Genomic DNA, 25,102 nt, shown 5'->3' on the forward strand with positions numbered 1-25,102 from the left:
CCTCTTGCAGACACGTGCCCGCTCCCCTGTACCAGAAACACCTTACTTTTGTGTATTTTTTTTTTCTGTCTGATTTACATTCGACGCCCCCACGTGTAGCAGGGAGGTGTCAGCAAAGGCCTAATTGCTTCTCTGGCAGTACACTAACGATGCAGCAGAAATGGCTCTGCGGTGATCACGCCAAATTTCGCTGGTGTCGTTTCGATAATCGGCGCAGCACGGCCAGCGCCTCCCTAAAAGCTTTACCCGTTTTTTGTAAATTGCTGTTTAGAGTATTTTGCAAACCTGACCTCCACCGGTTTCCGCGGATTTGTTGCAGCCAACACTGTCGCAAGCATATTCACAATGGTGATGGTGATGGTGGCGGGGGCCGGGGCGAGGGGGGTCGTTAATGTTTTAAAAACATTTCTATACTATAAAAATACTACTGGGTAGAATTGCTTCCGGAGCAGACATCCTGGTTTAATGGTGAATTAATTAATTTTACACCACATGCTGTAAAAGGTATGCAGGTCAGTTGTCACAAACAGTAAAACGTGAATACTTTCAGGCATATCTATTTTAATTATTTTAGTCAATATTCCTTAAATAATTCATTACGATTGATGAACCGCCTCGTCCGACAAAGGCTCCCACATCAGCGCCCCCACTGATGTTCCTGGCGAGTCTCTAAGTCTGTAAGTCAGTTCTTATCTTAATTTAGCTTCATTACTTTCAGCTGAGCTGTGCTTATTGCCATGCGGATGAAGTCATCATGGCCAGAAAGCATCTCATCCAGTTCTTTGACTGGGAATGTACCACAGCTCAGAGGGAAATAAATACATGAATAAAGCTCCTTCGTTTCCTCTTTGTTCGAGGCCTAACCTTTCCTAAACTAAAGGCCAGACCTTTTATTACATATAAGAACACGTGGTTGAAGGGCCTTTCCGGAGCTCTCTCTCTGTCACTCTCTCTCTTGCCCCCTTTGCTCCGTGAGGTGCTTATACTCACTGCACTTTCCTGATCTCCCTAATGAACAGTGCAGGCTTTTGCAGAGTTATGCCAATCATCTGTTCTGGGGTCTGCACTTTCCCTGCTTATTTGGCTCTGTGACGCTCTGCAGCCACTCGCCGCAGCCAGCTATATATGTGTGAGTGTGTTGCTGTGTGCCTGTATGCAGAGTTGTGTGTCCCTACAAGTTAGGAAAACAGAAAAAACATATTATCTTGCGTCTTGAAATAAAATTCATTTTAATAAATAAAATATTTTGTCTCTTTCTGTGCCTGTGGTTCAAAATTGTTGATTGCAATAAAGAAATTAAATCAAATCTGCATTCATACAGGGTTCCCGCGGGGTCTTAAAAAGTCTAAAATTCAGAAAGTAAAATTTAAGGCCTTAAAATGTCTTAAAAATGCCCAGATTTTCATCCTAGGTCTTAAATTCAATATACCCAAGTCTTAAAATTCTTACCTCCGTTGATTCCCAAAAAGCGTTGTCCGCAGAAAATAAAATAGTAAATCGCTGTAAAACTAATCCGTTGGTTGTGTTTTCTGGTCTGCACCGGTGTCTGCGTGGTAATAAAACTACAAATCCCACCGCGTGATCACTGCAGCTAGGCAAACAAACAGTTTGAGAAGGGTCTGGCTGCAGAACGTGCACTTTCAGCCACTGACGTCAGGTGCACGCTCAGCTACAACAGGAAGTGCAGGGGAATCAAGCGCTAACTTAGTTCTTGAGGCCAATGTGAACGGTATGTTGTTTTATTATTTGTATTACTGAATGACCTACTTACAAGTTTGTTTCATTCCATACATTATTGCAATGTAAGTGTTTTGATGTAGTAACTTTTTTCTTTGATGACTGGAGTGAATTTTTTCAGTTAAAAGGCAACTACTAGCCAGTTGGCTTACGTTATCTTAAATTATAATTAAAATAAACACATTTCTACTTTTACAGGGCTTTTCATGGAGTTACCTTGTGAATGTCTTAGTTTCCAGCATATAGTTTTTAGTTGTTCGTGTGGTCTTGAGGAGAACGTTTCTCGGTCTCCTTATGGTAAGGCAAGGCAAGTTTTTATTATCATACACAGGGGTTATTTAATATGCTTTATAAAAACAAGATTTTAAAAAGTTAAACCAAGACAAAAAAAGTAAAATAGAGATGAAAAAAAAAACTTATTTGAATAAAAATTGCTTAGAAAATCTAAAAAATCGATTAAAAGTGCAGTATGTCCTGCCCTGCTCGTCCGTTCCTCCCGTGTGCCACGTCCCCTCATTAACCCCGTGTTTATCAGCTGTTTCCAGTTGTTTTCATTATCGCTGATGGGTCTGGATCGTAACTTCCGCGATAGGTGGAATATATATCACTATATATTTTAAGGCTTAAACTATAAAAAGTTTATGTATATGGTCTTTCTATATCGCGGATTTTCACCTATGGCTGATGGGTCTGGATCCCCTGCCTATCGCGGACGTTACGTTCCAGAACCATCAGCGATAGATGAAAATCCGCGATATAGAAAGACCATATACATAAACTTTTTATAGTTTAAGCCTTAAAATACCACTCCCACATGCTTTAAACACATGTGAACTTATTAAAACGCACTTTGTAAACACATATGATATGTGGATGTTGGGCTAAGGATATGAGTGACATAAAATATGAGAAATTATGGTATCATTCAAATGTTTCTAGTAATGCATCGTGTTGGTCTTAAATTTTACTCATAATGGTCTTAAAATGTCTTAAAAAGGTCTTAAATTTAACTTACTGAAACCTGCAAGAACCCTGATTCATAGTACACAAACAATGCAAGCCACCATGGTTGATAACAGTTGATACATGCGCACAGTTACAGCAGGCCGCTTAAGCAGGAGCACAGTTACAGCTGGATGCTGAAGCCGGAGCACAGTTACAGTTGGTCGTTGAAGCTGGAACACAGTTTCAGCTGGCCGCTGAAGCAGGAGCACAGTTATAGCTGGCCGCTTAAGCAGGAGCACAGTTTCAGCTGGCTGCTGAAGCAGGAGCACAGTTATAGCTGGCCGCTGAAGCAGGAAGACAGTTACAGCAGGCCGCTTAAGCAGGAGCACAGTTATAGAGATAACTTATAGCAGGAGCACAGTTACAGCTGGCCGCTTAAGCAGGAGCACAGTTACAGCTGGATGCTGAAGCAGGAGCACAGTTACAGCTGATTGTTGAAGCAGGAGCACAGTTACAGCTGATTGTTGAAGCAGGAGCACAGTTACAGCTGATTGTTGAAGCTGGAACACAGTTACAGCTGTATGCTGAAGCAGGAGCACAGTTTCAGCTGGCTGATGAAGCAGGAGCACAGTTACAGCTGTCCGCTGAAGCAGGAGCACAGTTACAGCTGGATGCTGAAGCAGGAGCACAGTTACAGCTGATTGTTGAAGCTGAAACACAGTTACAGCTGATTGTTGAAGCTGGAACACAGTTACAGCTAATTGTTGAAGCTGGAACACAGTTACAGCTGTCTGCTGAAGCAGGAGCACAGTTACAGCTGTCCGCTGAAGCAGGAACACAGTTACAGCTGTCCGCCGAAGTACACACACAATGTGGCTGAGCTGCCGCAGTTGAGTGCTACTTTCCCCTGGTTTCTGACCTTTGCATGCACCTCTATATACAGGTGAGCCAGCCTGTCTCTTAAGGCTCTGGGCTAATGAACATCGCAGCTGATCCCCTCATTGCACAAAGACAGTGACCCTTTCCCATCCCCCGCTGTTCTCTTATTCTATTCATTACACCTTAATATAGTTCCTTTGGAACCCGGCAGCTTGATATATCTGCTCCTTGAAGGAGGCTCCAGGTGAGTCAGGGAGAGCATTTTACCCATAATCATAAATTAGCTTAAACAAATAAACTTTAATAACCCCTCCCCCTCCCAGGTGCACCATTAGTGGTTAAACATACCAAAAAAAAAGAAAAGAAAACAAGTGCCATTTACACAAAACCAAAAAAATACCTTCAACATTTTCCAAGTTCACATTGACAGGGCACTTTTTTATCTAGTTGCCCAGGTATGTCATTTTTTTTCCGTTCCCTCTCTTTAATCTTATCTGAACAATAAAGAAAAGCCGTCATCGACTTTTCCTTTCATGACAAACAGGAATGGAAAATGAAATCTGTCTGACTAATGTACATCAGGCACTGAGAGAGGCAGAGATGGCAGTAATAATTTCGACAAGCAGATAATTTTGTTGGGCATTCAGGCAGCTGAGCCAGAAAATGTGCTCACTCTGGAGCTTACTGTGCGGGTCTCATCCGCAGGATACGGCCAGAGGCGAGCGTGACTCTGCTCTGGTGGGCGCAGCTAATTGGCCGCAGTGTCATGCTGCCGCAGGACAGTGCGTAAGCACCCCCCACAGGCCATCCACGTGGAGGCCCTAGGGTCACGGTGATCGCCTGGGCTGGGGGCCTTATACGCCGGGCCCCAGGGCCTCGATGACACCAGGCCAGACGCTGAGTCTGCTGATAAATTGCCGTACGGCCGAAACACAATAACGAGTTTTAAAAAAGTAAGAGCCGAGGGCTTTTATTTATAGAAGCTGTTGTCATTGTAACAGAGTGGAACTGTTTGTGCTCACTGGTGGGCGAGTGCACCCTGCGGGTCTCACAATGGCTGCTCGCGGTCCGGAGGGAGGCCGTGTGCTTTGTGCAGTAAAACAGAATGTCTCCCTGGATACAAGCCTTAGGCGATATTCAGGTATGGAGCGGCTTAAGAGCCGTTGGCAGCGCTGCAGCGTGATCCGTGCCGCTTTTATTGGCGGGCGAGCGATTTCCATCCTCGCCGATAACGTACTGCCGTGTCGTCAGGCTGCGGGGGGCACCCCTCTCTTCCGGAAGCGTCTGAGAGCCCCAGTTTCTCTGAGAACAGAGGGGTGGCTGTTTAACACGTAGCTTCCAGTCGTGGTGTTTCTCACGGCAACACCGGGGCCCTTATCGTTAGAGTGAACTGGAGTTTCACTGTCGTTTGAGATGCGGCAGGCTATGCATATGCCTGTTTCTGTGTCATGATTGGCCCCTGGAGAGCACAGAATCACATGGAGGAGCTGCGTCCTGGGACAGATCACAGCGGGGGGGCTGTGGCTCATGTAAACATATATTGATTTCATGCAGAAATGCTTTGGTGAGCGCTGCTGCTGCGGATGAGATAAGGCCACAATTTATTTGAAGAGACTGGTGTTGGCCAGTCCTGAAGATGGCCCTGCGCTTCTGCTGACATCATCGCCTGAACTGGCTGGTGGCATAAGATGGACGAGGGCACGCGTGCGTGATTTTCACGCCCGTCCTCATCCTCCGCATGCATCACCAACCATATTTAACAAGACAGTGATTTCACACAAGCCAAGACAAAAGACAGAGAGCACAGAGACAGGAGGAAGAAGAAACAGCTTTTTCAGAGTCTGTGAGGTTTGCTTTACCCCACATCGGGCTGTGCGTTTTACAGAACATCTGCCACTGTCAAGATTGGTTAATCACAGTAGGGACTTAACAGCATCTTTGTGTGTGAGCCTCAAAAGCACATTGGAAAGTGCAAGTAGCTGAGTCAGCAGTGGACGTTGAGCTTACACACATACACAGGCGAACACACCCTGACACAAGAAGACACAGCCTCACAGAGGCAGACACACTCACACGGGCAGACAGAGCCTCACAGAGGCAAGTACATTCACACAGGTGTACACAGCCTCACAAAGTAATACTCACACACAGCTACACACAAGAAGACACACACACAGCCTGGCAGAGGTGGATGTGCTCGCACAGCCTCACACAGGTACACACATTCACACACAGCCTCACACAGGCAGACACACTCACACACAGGTAGACACAGCCACACACACGCAGACACACTCACATACAGCCTCACACAGGCAGACACACTCAGACACAGCCTCACACAGGCAGACACATTCACACACAGCCACACACAGGTAGAGCCAGCTATACACAGGCAGACACACTCACAGACAGCCTCACACAGGCAGACACACTCACACAGCCAGACACACTCACACACAGCCTCACACAGGTAGACACAGCCACACACACGCAGACACACTCACATACAGCCTCACACAGGCAGACACATTCAGACACAGCCACACACACACAGACACACTCACATACAGCCTCACACAGGCAGACACATTCAGACACAGCCTCACACAGGCAGACACACTCACAGACAACCTCACATAGGCAGACACACTCACACACAGGCAGACACAGCCACACACACGCAGACACACTCACATACAGCCTCACACAGGCAGACACACTCAGACACAGCCTCACACAGGCAGACACATTCACACACAGCCACACACAGGTAGAGCCAGCTATACACAGGCAGACACACTCACAGACAGCCTCACACAGGCAGACACACTCACACACAGCCTCACACAGGCAGACACACTCACACACAGCCTCACACAGGTAGACACAGCCACACACACGCAGACACACTCACATACAGCCTCACACAGGCAGACACATTCAGACACAGCCACACACACACAGACACACTCACATACAGCCTCACACAGGCAGACACATTCAGACACAGCCTCACACAGGCAGACACACTCACAGACAACCTCACATAGGCAGACACACTCACACACAGGTAGAAACAGCCACACACAGGCAGACACACTCACAGACAACCTCACATAGGCAGACACACTCACACACAGGCAGACACACACACACGCAGCCACACACAGGCAGACACAGTCACACACAAGCAGACACACTCACACAGGTGGACTCTGCCTTACAGATGATAAAGCTGTAGTTCTATACTGTTTATTAGCATTTACGTCTTATTTTTGAGTCATTAAATGGGTCGTACACACAGTACTGTCCAACCGCTATCTGTGGATGTGTTGTTATCAACAGTGGCTAATAATTAATCGGGCTAGAACTGTGGCCTGTTTCAGAAAGCAGGATTTCATGCTTAGCCGGATAACTTGTCAGATTTATATAACCTTGCTATCGTGTTAGGGTCAGCACCAACCTGTTTGTAAATTTACAATGCTTAAAAGCACCACATAAATTTGTGTACTGCATCAAGGCTTTTTGACTTTGTCAGGAACCTTTTATTTTAAACAATTTAAACAAAATTTTAAAGAATCACTATAAATCACTAATCAACTATAAATGTTCTGGTTAAGATTATAACAGCTCTGGTGTTAGTGTCAGCATCAACCCCTTTTTAAGTTTAAAATGCATAAAAGCACCACATAGATTTGTGTACTGCATCAAGGGTTTTTGACTTGTCAGGAATCTCTATTTAAACAAAATAAATTAAAACATTTATTTTTCACTAGACAAGGCATGCCCATACATGTAAGGCAAGATAAGACCAATCCAGTTTATTTATATAATTCTCTTGAGGTTTATTTTACCATTATTTTTTTTTATTGAAAACGAGAGGTGTGCTGTCAAAAGAAAGGTCCACAAAGCCACACCAAAAATATTAAAACCAATCTTTTCATGGATAAGGAAGCCTAACAAGGTAACCAAGAGGTGAGAAACAAATTGGATGATAAATAATTGTTTTTTATGTTATTTTATGGCTGATTTAAGACACGGGTCGGCACCGTCTAACATAAGAGATAGGAACAGAAAGCTAACACAGGACTAAGGTTAAACTGGGATAGATTACATTCGACAAGTTATCTGGCTAAGCAAGAAATCCTGCTTTTTGAAATAGGTCCCTGGTATCGCAAAATGGCTTTCCAACTTGCTGTACTGGAACGTTAACTCAGGTGTGACGTCATTCCCAGCTCCGGCCTCTGAGGTAAATGGAACGCAGCATAACTGCCATTGTGTTTTTCTGCTGTGCTGAGTTTTCCTGTTATAGCAGTGGCTCAGTTTAGTTAGGATACTTTACAGCTTTTGTTGTATACTGACAGCACTGCTGGTCTTTCATCACAGCGTAATTCATTCATTCTGCACCTGAGCCCTGTTTAGAAGGTGCCTAAGGCATGCCTCCTGGTCATAGCCATTAAATTGTATTGAAGTTGTGATAATTATTCTACTGGTTTCCATTTCAAGGTAACACTAAACTAAGAAATGTCCTCTGCTAATGGCTTTTCATAGCATCCTAGCAACATCCTCACGTATTTAATTGTTTACAGTAATGATATTTCGAGATGATAAATAATTCAGAATAAAGAGATAGAGTTGGCAGGGAAAAAAATCCTTTTTTGTTCTGCACTAATGTGGTTATTTATTGTGACGAGCGGTGGTGACGAACACATTGAGCCGCAGAACGCTGAGAAGCAGTAAACAGCCGTGCCAGACAATCATATGTGTGGGAGTGTGTTTATGAAGCTCGCGATTATATTTACGTGTGTTTAGAGTGTTCGCAGGAAGTAACAAGGAAGTTTCATGGGAGTTTTAGGAGGTACCTGTGGAGAACTAAAGAGCGATTTAGTGCAAAAAGTCAGTTTCAGTGAGTAAGTGCATGAGTATGAGGGCACTCTGGTCCAGTGTGAATATGGAAGCGCCCCCCCCCTCCCCACCCCACCCCACCCCACCCCACCCAAACAGAGCAGCCTTCCAATGAGTAAGGCCAACAGAGGAGCATCTGAGCAGTAAATGATTTCTGGCAAAACATGCCAGTGAAATTAACTTAATCTAGAACACCTCTACCAAGTGACTCAGTGAATTGGATTATTTTGTTCTTACCGTATATTTCACACCTAATGTATGATCAGAGTTTCAGTTCAGATTTTTTTCTCCATGATTAATGCTTTTAAAGCATTCTGGACTAGTATAAAATTCTTTCAAGCAAGGTGCCTACTCTTAACTGTTGATTCTTGTGAATGCTCTAATCAAAAGAGGCTTATCTGCGGCTTAAGGGCTCACCACTGAAAGATCATCAACAAATAATGAAACCTGACTGTTTTGTAAAGCGGTTGCCAGACCTACGCATTTTTTCCAACATGGTACAGACCCCTGAGGCAGTCACTTAGAGGAGGTAAAGAAACACTGAGACCCGCACACATACATATATCAGTGACTGGAAGATTACAAAGTATCCCAAAACCCAATTTCCTGCAGCCTTTAGCGGAGCAAATTCTAATGATGCATTTAAGGTCCCCTCTGCCTCCCATGCAAGGCAGATCATCGTGACCTGCTTCTCTACCCGCTGCCCGCTAGCTGCAGCCTGCACTGGTAGTGTGCCTAGCAGGCTGCCTGTGGGCCAACACAGGGCACTGGGGGGGTATGGATGGGGGGGGAGTCACACAGTGATGAGTGAGAGGACAGATAAGGTAACGTCTGTGACAGAAGGTCATGTGTTAAGCTTTTACCTGTACTGGTTGGTATTAGTTACAGGGAAAAAAGCGAGAGAGCCCTGGTTTATGGACTTTTATGTTTTTTACCATTGGAAATGTCAGCAAGCGAATGCAGAATTTTAAAAGGAAAGGCCTGGGGCAGAAAGTACTGGCTGCTGTCTTTGCTTGTCTTCGCATGTTTGATGTGCAGACGTTGGTTGTTGAGCATTATGGCTTTTTATTTTTTTTTATCAGTCTTTCTCCTCGACTTTCTCGCCATGATTCTATGCAGCATCTCATTGCGAATGCACTGCCACACAATACGCTCACACACCGAAGGGCACCGAAGGGTGGGGCACGCGCCATCTACAAGATGCAGACATCACAGCTAATCAAGCACCACCTGGATTCACAGCCATGCAGTCCCCCCCTCCCCCAATCATGCCAGTGCAGGAGAAAGAGCCAAATACTGATTGGAGGAGTGAGGCAACTTTCACCGCACGCTGATAGGTCGTCTGGTTAGGTTTTTGCAGCCAGCTGAGGATTGCCGACCAACTGGAACCCATTCTCAGTGCTGATTGTGATCGGATGATGGGGCTCAACACTTCACTCGGGTTCGAACCGGGATCTAAGCAGAAACCACCAGCTGCACGCCAGAGGAGAGCACTGAGGAACTGAGCCAAATTTTATGCTGACTGAAGAATGTAGTAATAGTCCCAGATCTGGATTTTGTCTGTCTTTAAGTGAAAACTGAAGTGCAATTATTGTCATATTATTTTATTACAATTAAAATGGCCATGTGTTACAATTTTTGTTTTGGGCACTTAAAAGAAATGTTTATCACACCAGAATTAAACACGATTGTTCATGGTATGTCAGTACTCAGGCATTGCAGTGGACTGCTAATGAATCATTTTGTAAGCCATCTACTGGGCTCACAGAGGAGGGCGCATATGAGAAGCTGGGTGAGCGGAGAGCTTCTGTATGGTGTGTTTTGGCTGTGCTGAAAGGACCAGGTCGAGGACAGTGGATGTAGTACAGCGACCGCGTTGTGTGTTTTGGCTGTGCTGAAAGGACCAGGTCGAGGACAGTGGATGTAGTACATCGACCGCATTGTGTGTTTTGGCTGTGCTGAATGGACCATGTCGAGGACAGTGGATGTAGTACAGCGACCACGTTGTGTGTTTTGGCTGTGCTGAAAGGACCAGGTCGAAGACAGTGTATGTAGTACAGCGACCGCGTTGTGTGTTTTGGCTGTGCTGAATGGACCAGGTCGAGGAAAGTGGATGTAGTACAGCGACCACGTTGTGTGTTTTGCCTGTGCTGAATGGACCAGGTCGAGGACAGTGGATGTAGTACAGCGACCGCGTTGTGTGTTTTGGCTGTGCTGAAAGGACCAGGTCGAGGACAGTGGATGTAGTACAGCGACCGCATTGTGTGTTTTGGCTGTGCTGAATGGACCAGGTCGAGGACAGTGGATGTAGTACAGCGACCGCGTTGTGTGTTTTGGCTGTGCTACCATATTTACTGGTCAGTCCGATGGAACTAGAGTCACATGACATCCTGATGACTCACCTTTATAGACTGATTGGCGGCACGTTAGGAGACACCCGGAGTCACAGCTGCCCGTGCCGGTGGTGCTATAACTTGCCCACCTGTGGTCACCTGTCACCCGGCCCACAGGGAGGTAACAGGAGTAACTCTGCCAGGTAAAGTGGCTGTGTGACCTCACATCCGAGCTCCAATGTCCCTCTATGCACCATCTGTTCAGTGGAACTCCACTGACTGCACGCTTTTCACAAGGTGATTGCCCCGACCCCCGAGTGTAGGAGATGGGGGGGGGGGGGGGGTACAGGGCAGTATCAAACCTCAGCGGCTCAATAGGATGTTGACGGCTCTCATTTGGAGGTTGAGCATCATGGCTGACTCTTCCTCTTCCTTTTCTTTCAGGATGTACTAATGAGGCTAGTTTTGTGTTCCTGCTTTAAACCTCCCAATCGCTGCCATCTGTAAACCCAGATTTACTGTGTTAAAATGATAAGACTCTTTATTTTTCATTGAAGTCATCTTTGCCATTTTTATTACTGTTGATCCTGTCCAGTGACGTATTGTGATTATTGACAGTTGGGCCAGGTGTGTGTGTGTGTGTGTGTGGGGGGGGTGGGGGGGTGATTATCTGGATCTCGGTAAAGAGTGATGTAATTAGCTCAGAATGGCTTTTTATTGCACTGCACAGGTCAGGAAGGTAAATCTATGCTCCGTTGGCCAAACAGGGCTATTATCTACCTTGTAAATGATGTTTGCACGTGGAGGGCTGGAGATCTGATGCATGTCTCCATCGTGGCTCCGCGGGCCGGCGGGATGCCGAGGGTTGTGTTAGAGAGGGCTGCCCAGGTGAAACGGCGCCCGCTAGTGTGCAGTGCGGCGGAGCGTGTCTGGCCACCGCAGAGCCCCTCCCCCTGTCATCCTCGGGAGGCCGCGGTTAATACCTAAACACCGTTGCCTGGTGAGTAATACGCGTTTCGCTAATGCTCTGTTTCCCTTTCATTCCGACACTTTAGTGCCATAATTAATCCAGATGAACCCAGAGCACTCCACAATAAATGTTCCCCATATTCATTAATACACAACTCATTAGTAAATAATGAGCAGACTCTCTGGGCGCACTCTCCGTGCTGCAGGAAATTACTGGAGCGCTGCACGGCTCAGGTTTGGCAAGTTCTAATTAAGGCCTGGTTTGGTCTGGAGTCAAGGCATTGTGCTTTTGCAACATGGTGACCATGAATAATTGATGGTTTATGCAAGTGCCTGGCAAAAATAACAATAATTCAAATAATAATAATGAATGCACTTTTGTATCTGATGGTTGTTTTCATGCCCTGTTGAAAATGTTTGGTTTATTTTCTGATTTCAATAATATGATGTTTAATAAGCCCCCAACCACCACCCACAAGGGTAGACAGTGGGGGCTGTTGCTGCAGAGGATGGTGCGTACATGTGTGTGTGTGTGGTCATGTATATTTTACACTTTTGTAACCAATTGTCCCCACAATGTGATCAAAACCTGTTATTTTGACATTGTGGGTACCATTTTTGTCCTCACAAAGGGAAACTGAATTTTATAAAAATCTGTGACAGCAATAAAAAAAAAATAAAAAATAAATATTGAAAAGACTTTACTTACGGTTAAGGTTAGGGCTGGGTAGGGGTTAAGGTTGTCATTCAGTATGTTTACATGCACACTAAGAAAGTCTAATTATTGTGTCAGTCCGACTAAAACTATTGTGTCTGTCCGACTCAAGTACATGTGCTTGAAATCGTACTAAGTCGAATTATCTAAAGTCGGACTAAGACACCCGCTTCAAGAAGGTACCAGAAGTATGGTACCTCAAGGTCTTGGTTTATCACTGGTGTAAAAATTGGTACCAGTGCCAAATGCCATCAGAAAGCCAGGCGGGGTATTTTGTACTGAATTCGAAATATGTCTGTAGTACGACTGGGCGATGTGCGATATTAATACTAGCATCGCATGTTATGCACATCCAATTCTTACATCACTAGTCAGCTAGATTAAGATTTTTCTTTCCTTCAATTTGGTACAGATAGTATAGTGCAGAGAGTTTAAATCTCGCTGAAATATGTTTACTCTCTTATAGGGAAAAAAACCTAGCAAGTCTTGTAATTTTAATGATTATTCCTTTTCAAAATTATGTAGTATATTGTAGCGCCGTGGGGGGAGGGGGGGCAGCATATCCCGGCATGCTCGTGGGCAATTGTAAATAGCCCCTGTCTGTAATTGTAAATAACCCTTGTTGTACTGTTCTTGTTAATGGTTGCATTTCCCCATTGTCACGCGTGTGTTCGTACCGTGTCTTGTATGTACTCTGTCCGATCCCCGCGTCTTCTCAGCTTGTATAAATCTTCCACCGTGTGCGCACCTTACAGTTCAGCGTCTGACCACGTTGTGCTTCGCTTCCGTATTTAGGTGTTTGCTGCAGTTTTGTTTAGAAGCGGAGTAAATCGCGTGTTCCGTCTCCCTGAGCAGTTGCGCTCCTTCTTTGCTGTTTTTGCGATGCCTCGCGTGGTTTAAAGTTTACCTGCGTACTTCGAAAAAATCATAATCATTTGCATCCTTGCTTTTTTTAAATCGCTACTGGACGGGTTCGTGAAAAACTCCTATTTTGTTTCTTAAATATTAGAATATTTATAACAACAAAATCACATTGCAATATTGAAAATTTTCCAATACCGTGCTGTAATAGTATATTATACAGAATACTTTATTTCTTGTTATGCTATTCTGATATTGTATTTCTTCGTCCGACTAGATGGCGATTAAAGCTTGAATCACTTCAGTTCTCCACGCATCCATTATTTTCAATTCTATTATTTTTTGTACGCCTATGACGCAATAGGTCAGCCGGAAAAAGCCGAGTGCTAAAAAGCGGCACCTATCGTGGCGTAGTCAAATATACTTCGATCAATAAATCGATTCCCCTCCCGTGCATGTATACTGGGACAAGGACAGTAGTTCGATTAAATGGCGTAGTCGAGCTATAAGCGTAGATCGACTTAGTTGTGCATGTAAACAAACTGATGGTTGGGATTAGCGTTTTGCCCATAGAAATGAATAGTCTCCACAAAGACATGAATACAGTACATCCTGCATTGGCCTTGGAATCCCCCAGCGCCCAGCACATGAAGGGCATGTGCCTTTAAGAGATGGGATCTTCCTGTGATTTATCGGAGACAGCAGCTGTGACCTTTCCTCTCGAAATGGGGAAGGGTGAAGAGGGCGCTGCACCTCTCAGGCCACGGAGGCCTGACATTACATCACTGTTACAGCACTTTAACAAGGGCACTTACCCTCAAAAGCACTCTCTCCACCACAGTCCCGTGTGACCGATACACTAGAGCGCAATGCGTGTCTGAGTTCCCTACTGTCGCCTGATTTAAAAAAAAAATTCTGAACAGCAGATAACGAACTTAAGTGAATAAATTAGCTTTAGGATGTAAATTAAAATGACTCATTTATAGATAAATCTGTTAAATATAACTGAGTCAGTCAGATTTATTTAATCTTTATTTAATCATTTTTGGTTGTTCTTTATGTACGGAGTTGGCGTGTTCTGCCCTTTTCTTCCCATGTGTGTCCTCTGGTTTTGCTGGTTCTCCCTGTGTTTGCATGTTCTTCCCATGTTTGCCTGTTTGTCCTGTCTTTGTATCTGTAAAGTGCCAATAGTGTGACCTCATGTGAGTGTGTACCTGTGTCTGTCTGTGTACCTGTCTGTGTGCCTGTGTGTGAGTGTGTACCTGTCTGTGTGATTGTGTGTGACTGCATGTGAGTGTGTACCTGTGTCTGTCTGTGTGCCTGTGTGTGAGTGTGTACCTGTCTGTGTGATTGTGTGTGTGACTGCATGTGAGTGTGTACCTCTGTCTGTCTGTGTGCCTGTGTGTGAGTGTGTACCTGTCTGTGTGATTGTGTGTGACTGTATGTGAGTGTGTACCTCTGTCTGTCTGTCTGTCTGTGTGCCTGTGTGTGAGTATGTACCTGTCTGTGTGACTGCATGTGAGTGTGTACCTGTGTCTGTCTGTCTGTGTGCCTGTGTGTGAGTATGTACCTGTCTGTGTGACTGCATGTGAGTGTGTACCTCTGTCTGTCTGTGTGCCTGTGTGTGAGTGTGTACCTGTCTGTGTGATTGTGTGTGACTCCATGTGAGTGTGTACCTCTGTCTGTCTGTGTGCCCTGTGATGGCCTGGCATCTCTCCCATTGAGTTTCCCGGCCCGTACCCTCTGCTTCCTGGCATGGGCTCCAGGATCACCCTAATCCTCTCTTATGGCATGCTGTGGCCTAAAATGTGGCCAATATCTCCGCTTGAACTACTAACAATGAAATCTTCCACAGGTTCTCGTGTTCAGCACTTGTACTGTCAGCGTCAATGCAGTACACCAAAGTGCTTTAGCATTGGACTGATTACCTTTAGGCTAAAGGACACCGGTCACTGGAGTCACGCCATCAATGTCTAGTTTAAATGGCTTTATTGATATCAGTTATCTCTGGGATGGTTATTTGTATATTTCCTGACTAACCTGGTAATAAAAGGGTCAGCTTACTTCAGTTACAAGAATTCTCTTCAGTCAAGCTAACTCTATTAAATAGAAAGAAAATAAGATGAGAAATATATTTTTATATATAATGCACAAATTTTCTATTGCTGTTTTGAAGCTCCGTCCAAAATAATGGACAGGAATCGCCCTTTATACAGTCGACTTTCCTGTTTATGTGAGAGAGCGGGAGTGGCAGACATTCAGCAGAATGACACATCTGAGGCATTTACAGGAGCTGGCCCTCGACCACGTCGCCCGTAGCGACGACTGGCCTTCTGAGTGCCCCGCTTTGCGGAGACACTGCTCCGAAGGGCCCGTGGGGCTGTGCCGCGCTTTGGCAGGCATGTCTGTCAGTACGTTGCCTCCTACAGGGACGGAGGCCAGAATCAGAGTCGGGCGACCCAGACAGAAGCTCCCAGGCGGGATAAGCTCAGAACTGGCTCAAATCTGATTGTGCTCTCAGCGGATGATCACTCATCAGACTTAGAGACGGAGCAATGAATGGTGGACGTTCCGGAACCCCATTTGGATCCAAATTCTCGGAAGCCTGCTCTTGTGTAACAGAGGAGACACCAAAGCAGTTTGGCATGGAGCAGGAAAAGCTCGTAGTGAGTCAGTCTATAGTGTATGCAGCTGAAACCACTGCAAGGGCTCTTCAGTCGCCTTTAAATAATATTTATGGTTTATTTCAGTGAGTGCACACAAAGTAGTGGTGCTTCGTGCGTGCTGCAGTCAAAGCAAAAAACAAAAACAGAAAAGTAAGCCTAAAATGCCAAAAACTAATACAGAGGATTGCCTGCTATTTACGGTTCAGTGTTTTTGTTTGGTTGAAAGGGCTGGACACCCTTGTTTTTTTGCTAGAGTGGAAAATTACCTCTGCCAAGTGCGAATACACTTTCTTTTTGAAACTTCACAGTATTTTCCGTTTAATTGGGGGGAAAAAATTGTAAACTTCATGTGTTGAGTGTAACTTCCGCTGAGGCTAATATTGATCTGGATGCTGAGGCTGGATTTATCGTAAATTCCCGCAAAAGCCACCGGAATGAAATGCGGATGACAGGAAGGAGATCCGAATGAGCGTTTGCGTCTTCGCTGTGCACACAGAGGTAAAGCACCATCTCCCATTGAAGGCCCTTATTCTGGTCTGTTTCCAAAAGGCTTCTAGTGCTCTTGGCCCTCCATACCCTTATAAACAAGATCAGCATTATTAATTGCACTTTGTGGCCCGTGCAGTGGAGTGTAGATAATGAGCTTGTTACGATAAGCACAGGCTCCCAGAAGAGGCTGGCGGGACAAGTACTCAGACATACCGACATGATGTGGCGGGGATTTATGCCTTATGAGTGAACTATCGGAGGCGGCTCTGTCTCTTTAAATGGGTATGTAAATTAACGGCCATAATGCTGGCACCCGTTATGGCTGGCCGTAAGAAGAAGGCTGACTTTGACCAGGCGCTGTCAGGTGCCCATTTTACGAGGTCACGAATTTGAAGAAGCTCTGCCTTGACAGACTTCCAAAAGGAAATCAAACCCAGACCGATGCCTGGGTACTCGATCATCAGCATGTGGCTCCCTCAATCTCCGAGTGGTCCGAGGACGGTGCCGTGTCCCAGCTCACTGATCTCCCTACCCACACACTCCTTCTGATCACCCCATCCGCACTTCCGGACCGCAGCATCTAAACTTGCTAGTCTGTCAATCTTTGACAGCACACATAAACGCAGAGAGCTGAATGATTGGAAATATACTCATTTATGACCCATAAGACTGGCCTTTAATAACTGCCTATGTTATGTAAACAATTAAAAAAATAATCCCTCCCCCCAGAAATGTATATGTACTAATTGGATATGAAATTGGATAGAGACGCTTGTAGCTGTATAAAGTGAAGCTGTTTTCAGCACATACATTTACTGTTTGCATACATGAATATTTTATGTACAGTCAGACACATTAACAATGCAATTAAAACAAGGCTATTATTATTCATCACCGGCCATACATCTGCTGCTGAATGTGGATATTTAGCCATTTAGCTTTTTATGCCTAGCAAGCAAAACCAAAGCAACCATCTCTAACTCTTGGCGTATTATTGATGAGGAGAGCTGAGGAGCTGCAGCCTGTTGAGATGTCTACCTGCTCCAGGGTCTCCAGGTGTTACTGCCTCTATGACCATCCCATCATGCACCTCTGCCAGGTTCTTTGCTATTTGACATATTCTCCATGGAAGTTATGTGGTTTAAAAGCATGGAATAAGCTAAGGTGCATGCACTGCCCTTCAAGTTACCGTTATATAAGTGCTTAGGGCTTTGTTTTGTTTCTGATGTCATTTTTAGGGTTTTTTTCTTTGAATGTATTGTGACAGAGATAGGTATAGTACTTGATTAATGACTCCAATTGATTTCATAAGAGTGTCTTTCTGTTAAATTATCAGTACCCAGGCTTATTGTTATGCTTATTGTGTGTAACCAGGTCAATTTGTAATGCTCTGTCCCCTGTCTACAAAAAGTACTTAGAAGATTGATGGACGGACTGTATGATGCTAGTGTGTATCACTGAGTCACCTCGGTTGGGGTTTTTGATAAGTGCCTGAAGCCATATCCACTTCTACACATCCATGTATCCAGTGTAGGTCTGCGGGGAACCTGGAGCCCATCTCAGGAGGCAGGGGCTGTGTCCTGGCTGGGGTGCCAGTCCATCACAGGGCAGGGGGACACCCTGCCTGGGGTGCCAGTCCATCACAGGGCAGGGGGACACCCTGCCTGGGGTGCCAGTCCATCACAGGGCACACGCACGCTCCCACAAGCGATTTAGGGACTTCAAACTGCATGTCTTTTTGAACTGTGGGTGGAAACCAGATTACCCAGAGGGACACTGTGTGAGCAGGCAAAGCAAACCTGCAGTACTGCCACATTGATGCTGGATGCTAAGAGCGGCTGCTCGCTTACAGTGTTCTCCTGCATGATGTCCTATAATTATTATGATTTCATATGATCCAGTCTCACTCTGACCCTCTCCCACTGGGGACAGGATCCAGTCTCACTCTGACCCTCTCCCACTGGGGACAGGATCCAGTCTCACTCTGACCCTCTCCCACTGGGGACAGGATCCACGCTCTCTCTGACCCTGTGTCGCCTGGAACAGGATCCAGTCTCACTCTGACCCTCTCCCGCTGGGGACAGGATCCAGTCTCACTCTGACCCTCTCCCGCTGGGGACAGGATCCAGTCTCACTCTGACCCTCTCCCGCTGGGGACAGGATCCAGTCTCACTCTGACCCTCTCCCGCTGGGGATGGGCTCCAAGCTCATTCTGACCCTCTCCCGCTGGGGATGGACTCCATGCTCATTCTGACCCTCTCTTGCTGGGGATGGGCTCCAGTCTCACTCTGACCCTCTCCCGCTGGGGACAGGATCCAGTCTCACTCTGACCCTCTCCCGCTGGGGACAGGATCCAGTCTCACTCTGACCCTCTCCCACTGGGGACGGGCTCCAAGCTCATTCTGACCCTCTCCCACTGGGGACAGGATCCAGACTCACTCTGACCCTGTGCTGCTTATGACAGGATCCAGGCTAAATCTGACCCTCTCCCGCTGGGGACGGGATTGAAGCTCACTCTGACACTGTGCCGCCCGGGATGGGGTCCAGGCTCACTCTGACCCTGTGCTGCCTGAGACAGGATCCAGAGTCAGTCTGAGGATGTTGGGATGATGTTTGGCTGGTTTTATGAATATCACACTGGCAAAGGAAAGTCATGAGCTGCCATTGACGGGCTCCCCGCAGTGCGGCTGCATGTGCATATACGCACAAGGGAGATGCCGTTACTGTATCGATATTCCCCCAGATTAATGGTGCTGGGGGGGGGACGTGCAGAGATGGTGCGCGGCGATATGCAGTCACATGAAGGGGGGGGGGCGACATGCCTCCTAGGACACACATTCATAACACCACTGTCCTCCCCCCATATCTCTCTCTCTCTCTCTCTCTCTCTCTCTTTCTCTGACACTTCCATTCACCCACATGTACAGGAACCGCAGATGGAATTTTAGGAGCTCTGAATCGTACGTTTTAATCGCTTTCGTGTTGCGCTGCGTACTCTGTAACTGAATTACACATTCTTTTTCTGTCAATTGCCTTTCAGCATCGAGACACCCCCGGGTTCGAACAGGCCACGGCCCGCCAGCCTGTGGGTGACCACGGAGCTTGGTTCTCTGTAGGCAGTTAGACAGTACAGGGCGTCCTTTAGAAGCAGAGTGGAGCAGAGCGTTCGCTGTCGATATTTTCAACATTTAAATGAGAGCAGGAGAGCGCTGGAGACCCAACGGGGGCCCGGCTCTGAACGAGCAGGATTTAGCTTTTCAGCTAGTGCCATTACTGAGAAATCAAGTTACGCCACAAAAGGCGCAGGAGGAAATCAGAAAATCGATATGAGGAAACCTGCAGTCGGGCCTACAGTATCTGTGGAATATCTGTGTTTATTGAGACCATCGTCTCTGAAATTCCGTCACACATCCCTGGACTCGGAGAGCAAAGTGGCATTTTCAGTCCGTCATCCATCATTGTCAGCAACTGTGGGGAATAAATAATTATCGTACTTCTCTTCATTTTATGCTATCATGAGTTGTCATGATAACAGCCTGTAGTAATAAAAATAGCCGTTTAATATATGTAGCGGGAAATAAGAAAAGATCACATGTATTTTTGAGTCTTTTTTTTTTAATAGCCAGATCTGTTCTTGGCTGTTCTGTTTTTTGTTTTTTGCTTTGTCACTTTGAAAAACTCTGCATGGAGACGAGGCCCAGAGTTGCTGCTCTGTAAAAATATGCTGATATTCTGTATTTAAATGGAGTTTTAGCATCATGGGGAAGCGGAGCACTCTGAAACCCTTAGCAGAACAGGCCCTGGCTCTCGTTGGGTTTCATAAATTAAACTGGAAGTGTTTATCATCTCCGGGATGGATGGATCGGGCTGAGAGGCGAGATGGACGCTGCTCGCACCAGGCTGTGTCCAACTGGGGGGGTCCTGTCTACAATTACAGCCTTCCGAGCATCTCCCGACTTTCCGAGGGGGGCCTGAGCTGCTGAGCGTGTCTGAATTTCGCTTAAGGAGGGGCTAGGCATTTGTGTCACTGCACTGGCGCGCAGATTATTGTGCCAACCCCCCCCCCCCCCCTTTTTTTTTCTTTCAAAAATAAACGAATGAAAGAAATATTTACAATAAGTGATTTGTGGGAGTTAAGTGTGATTTGGGGATTTTGGAGGGGGGTCTTTTGAGGAGGTGATTCAGAGACAGAGCAGAGGCCCTGATAACGGCTCTGAATGAGAGACAAAGGAACAACAGGCAGTTCCAGGAAATGAACCCACATTTTATGATGGTTTACAGGGTCACTGGACCTGTGGAGACCTGTAGCACCTATGTTGGCTTTGGTACTGCTGGCTTATATGAGAGAGAGAGAGAAAGAGAGAGAGGGAAAATATTTTGAATCATTTTCAGTGTATGAAACAGAAGCAAGAAAACATCAAAACAAGAAAATAAAAGAAAACGTTTTCAAGCCCCTGCCATAGCAAACCTACAAAGGTGAACAGAGGCTGACAGCTGAAATCAGATCCTTCAGGCATCACCAGCGATTCACACAAATATAAACCCGAGAAAATGAATGTCAGGCAGCGTGAGGGAACCGTGAGGGAGCTGTGAGCCCCTTAACGCTGCCCCGACGCCTCCTCCAGCGGGTGCACGGGCTGCCATTGCATCAGATTCCAAGCAGTGCCAGCTGCCATCCGGATGCCCTCGCGCTGCCACCAGAAGCCAGATGCACTGCACTTATCCCAAAGGTTTTCTTCATGTTTGTGAGTTAGAGCAGAGCTGCCCTGTGCTGCCTGGGATGGTCCCCCATGATCCTGACCAGGCTACGCTTTCGGAAGATGGCTGGCTTGGGAGTAAGACTCATCAGATTGGTGCTTCTATCGGAGGGTTTTATTTGAAAGCCGAGCCCACGGTAGATTTTGCAACACAGGCCAGTCCTCCCGACAAAGTCATCTATGAAGAAAATGCTGTAAACTGAGTCAAAATGATGGAGTTATTTTGGACACGTATGTGATCCCATTAATCACGCTTGCCAGTGTCGCAGAAATGAAGAGCTGTATTGGATATATATGGCGCTGGATGAATTTGAACCCTTAATTTCTGAGTGGGACCATCCTGCTCATGCTTCTCAAATAACAATTTGACTGCAGTTCCAACAGACCGAGATAAATATGTATCTGCCAGCCAGTGGCTCCTGGAAATGTTTGCTGTAACCATATTTTCTCTGTCTTGCCGTTAAATAGATTTTTAAATTCCGCTATGTTTTATGAATGGTTTATTTTAACTGTCAGCATTCACAGAGCTGGGTGGCAGTGTTTTATTTAAAACGTTTTTCAGGTATGTGTTGAGCATGGCAGCCGTAAACCAGAAGCAAGATTTCCGTCTAATTATTAAAGCAATTGCCTGATGTTAGGAACACATTTAAGGAGACGTTTACCATTCTGCCCATTCCCGTTTTCTGTGCAAATAAGCAGGTAAATTATGTAAAGTGTTTTATATTTCCTTCATTAAGCACCTCGTTCGACGCCATTATGAAAATGCTTGTAAATGTGCCTTTAGGTTTAGCGACCCTATGAAGTGAAGACCAACCTGCACGCCAGAATTATGTATTGAAGATATATATCGCGATGCACTGAAATGTAGTGTAAACAATCCAAAGTAGGAAATGATGCGAAGTGGGACCTGAGAGGCCAGCTTTCGCGGCCCTCTGCTCGTCCCTGCAGCTGGCCGCTGAGATGCGTGCATACTGGAACAGCAGCGGGGACGGCATGCATTCAGGCAATTAGGCAGCTCTGTGCATTTTCTCCCACTTCACACAGCAAATCCAGCTGGATTCAATTAGTCAGCCTCTGTCTGTTTATTTGTGTGTGGATTTACGTGAGTCCTTGCTTACCACACTGTGTGTGGGGGGTGGGGGCGGGCAAGACCTCTAGCCATATGGTATCTCTTCTACATGCCTCTGAAGATGATGTGTCTGGGGTCTAACATTGCTTTCCAATTTCTTCTCCCTTTTCCACTCTATTTTAGATACCGTGGTGTCCTCAGGAAGTGGTGAGTACAGACACACAAACGCCTGGCATTTCGGATGACTGTGTGAGTGTTGTGTGCTGCCCTTGGTGTCTGGAAGTCGGAGCTCACCGAAAGATTCTTCTAAGGCTCAATGGAGAGAATGAAGCATGGCTTCCTGCTCTTTAGAGTGTACAGATGCAGCAGTATGCATTGTGGGTAGGGTATGGAGAAATGCACTGAGGGTAAAGAATACACAGAAGATAGGGCGTGTGTGTGTATATATATATATATATATATATATATATATATATATATATATATATATATATATATATATATATATATATAATGCAGGATAAATGTGTGCATAATAGGTAGAGTGGATAGGGTATTCAGAGTGGATAGGGTATACCCATGTGGCAGAAATTCCAGAGTGGGTAAGGAATACCAATAAGGTAGGGTATACAGGGTGGGTGGGTAGAGTATACCTATAAGGTAGGGTAGACAGAGGGGGTAAGATATACCCATAAGGTAGGGTATATGGCATGTGGCAGGAATTCCAGAGTGGGTAAGGAATACCAATAAGGTAGGGTATACAGGGTGAATAGGATATACCCATAAGGTAAGGTATATTCATTACGAAGGTTATAAGCATAAGATAGGAGGTACGGAGTGGGTAGGGTAAATCTATTAGGTTGGGTATACAGGATAGGTAAGGAATACCCATAAGGTAGGGGATACAGAATGGGTAGGGTATACTTATGAGGGAGGGTATGCAGAGTGGGTACAGAGTGGGTAGGGTATACCATCAGGTAGGTGATACGGAGTGGGTAGGGTATACCTATAAGCTATGGCATACAGAATGGGTAGGGTATACCCATAAGGTAGGGTATACAGAGTAGATACAGAGTGGGTAGGGTATACCCATCAGGTAGGAGATACGGAGTGGGTAGGGTATTTGCATATAATATAGGGTTCATGTGCAGCCATAATCATTCATTCTATGTTGTGTGAGAATATGGTGCTCCTGGTACCCAGTGAATCCTCCAAATTGCCCTTTTTACTTTCACATTTACCTTTTACTCACTTAAGTGACGCTCTCATTCAGAGGAAGGTACATGGCCCGAGGAGCAGCGATGTAATGCACTCCACGTACCAGCAGGTGACAGGGGTGAAACCACCAGCGTTACGGCGCCTTGACATTAACAGGCTGCTGATTCTGCTGCTGGGGTGGTAAAACAGAGCGGGCGGGGGGGCGTTCAGGTAGGAATCCAGTCTATTAGAGTATAGAATATGAAAAGACAGTGAATATCTATGATAGAGGTGCAGGGTTTTTATAATGGATACGAACTGTATATAATGGTATATACCCCCAGGATGTCAGCTCTGGAGAAAATAGGCATTGTTCCTTTGCAGAGCACAAGGGAAAGGTGATTATGGGGAAACGGGCCCTTAGAGGAATCCTGTGGCTGATATGGAGGCTCTGTGGTGTGGAGATGGGAAGGGGGCTCCACTCTGTGGAGATGATGACACCTCTGAATAATTTTTAGGCTGAATTTACAGTTACTGTGAGGGCTCACTTTCCCAAAGCTTTAGTGCTTAGGGAGCTGGTCACAAGGCCACATATTTAGATGCATCCTATAACACACCAGCCCAGGCAAGTGGAGAGGATGAAGGGTCCAGCCCTTAAAGGGAAGTGATAGGGGTGACTTCCTGCAGCCTATCACGATGAAAGGCAGCTGGATCGAAGGCCAGAGAGAGCTTTCGGTCATCCTCTGCTGTTTTGTGCATGTGATATTTATGAACCTATTAATCCTAGGAGAAGATGGTATGAACAGGGCTCCAAAATCGTCCCTGTATGCAGCTCTCCTAAACCATCGACAATTGACCAGTTTCCCAATGCAGGGTGTCAGGGCTGTACAGCTAAATGCTGTTTCCTGGTGGCTCCCAGTACAGTGTAGAGGCGAAAGCTTGCAGACCATCACAGTTGTCACACAAAACATGGCAGCAAAAAAACGGCCTTCACTGTATGTCCTGGTAGGGCATAAGAATGCAGAAATGCAGTGTCAAAATCACTGTCAAGGTGCCACTAGATATTACACTGGCCCTCACTCAGATTTCCTCTTCTGGAACTAACATACATTTTTACAGTATATACTGGGCATAGGCACATATAATTTGAAAAGTAATTGCTCAAAATTCCCCATTCTTCCTAAATATACAGAAATCTGGTGAATTTCTGATAAATAAATTAGCCTATTAGGGCTGTGAGCTACTGTACAGCGCAGTTACTTTGTCACTGTAAAGTAACAATCAACATCCAGTTTGCTCCATAAATGTGTGGGCAAACACACACACACACACACACACATTCACGCACTCACAAACACACGTGCGTGCACAAACACACACACATGCACGCACTCACAAACACACGCATGCGCACACACACACAGACATGCACGCAATAACACGCACAGGTTTGTAATTATATCTTTGTGGGGAAAACTCTAATCCCAACATGACTACCTTAACCCCTAACCCCAGCCCTAACCATAAGCATAAATATCCAAACAAAATACGAGACTTTTGGTATTTTTAGTTTTTTG

General features: G+C 45.7%; 1 protein-coding gene across 2 annotated transcripts in view; it reads left to right on the plus strand.

The window, feature by feature from the left end:
- Window positions 1-25,102, plus strand: part of cdh4 (cadherin 4, type 1, R-cadherin (retinal)) — a 282,577-nt gene that overhangs the window by 89,636 nt on the left and 167,839 nt on the right. For both annotated transcript variants that reach the window (XM_072712941.1, XM_072712942.1), the window contains exon 3: window positions 22,512-22,535. In XM_072712941.1, coding sequence (XP_072569042.1) covers window positions 22,512-22,535 — 24 coding nt within the window. The remainder of the gene's footprint in view (window positions 1-22,511; window positions 22,536-25,102) is intronic.

This window comes from Paramormyrops kingsleyae, chromosome 6, assembly GCF_048594095.1.
Source record: "Paramormyrops kingsleyae isolate MSU_618 chromosome 6, PKINGS_0.4, whole genome shotgun sequence".
Lineage (NCBI taxonomy): Eukaryota > Metazoa > Chordata > Actinopteri > Osteoglossiformes > Mormyridae > Paramormyrops > Paramormyrops kingsleyae.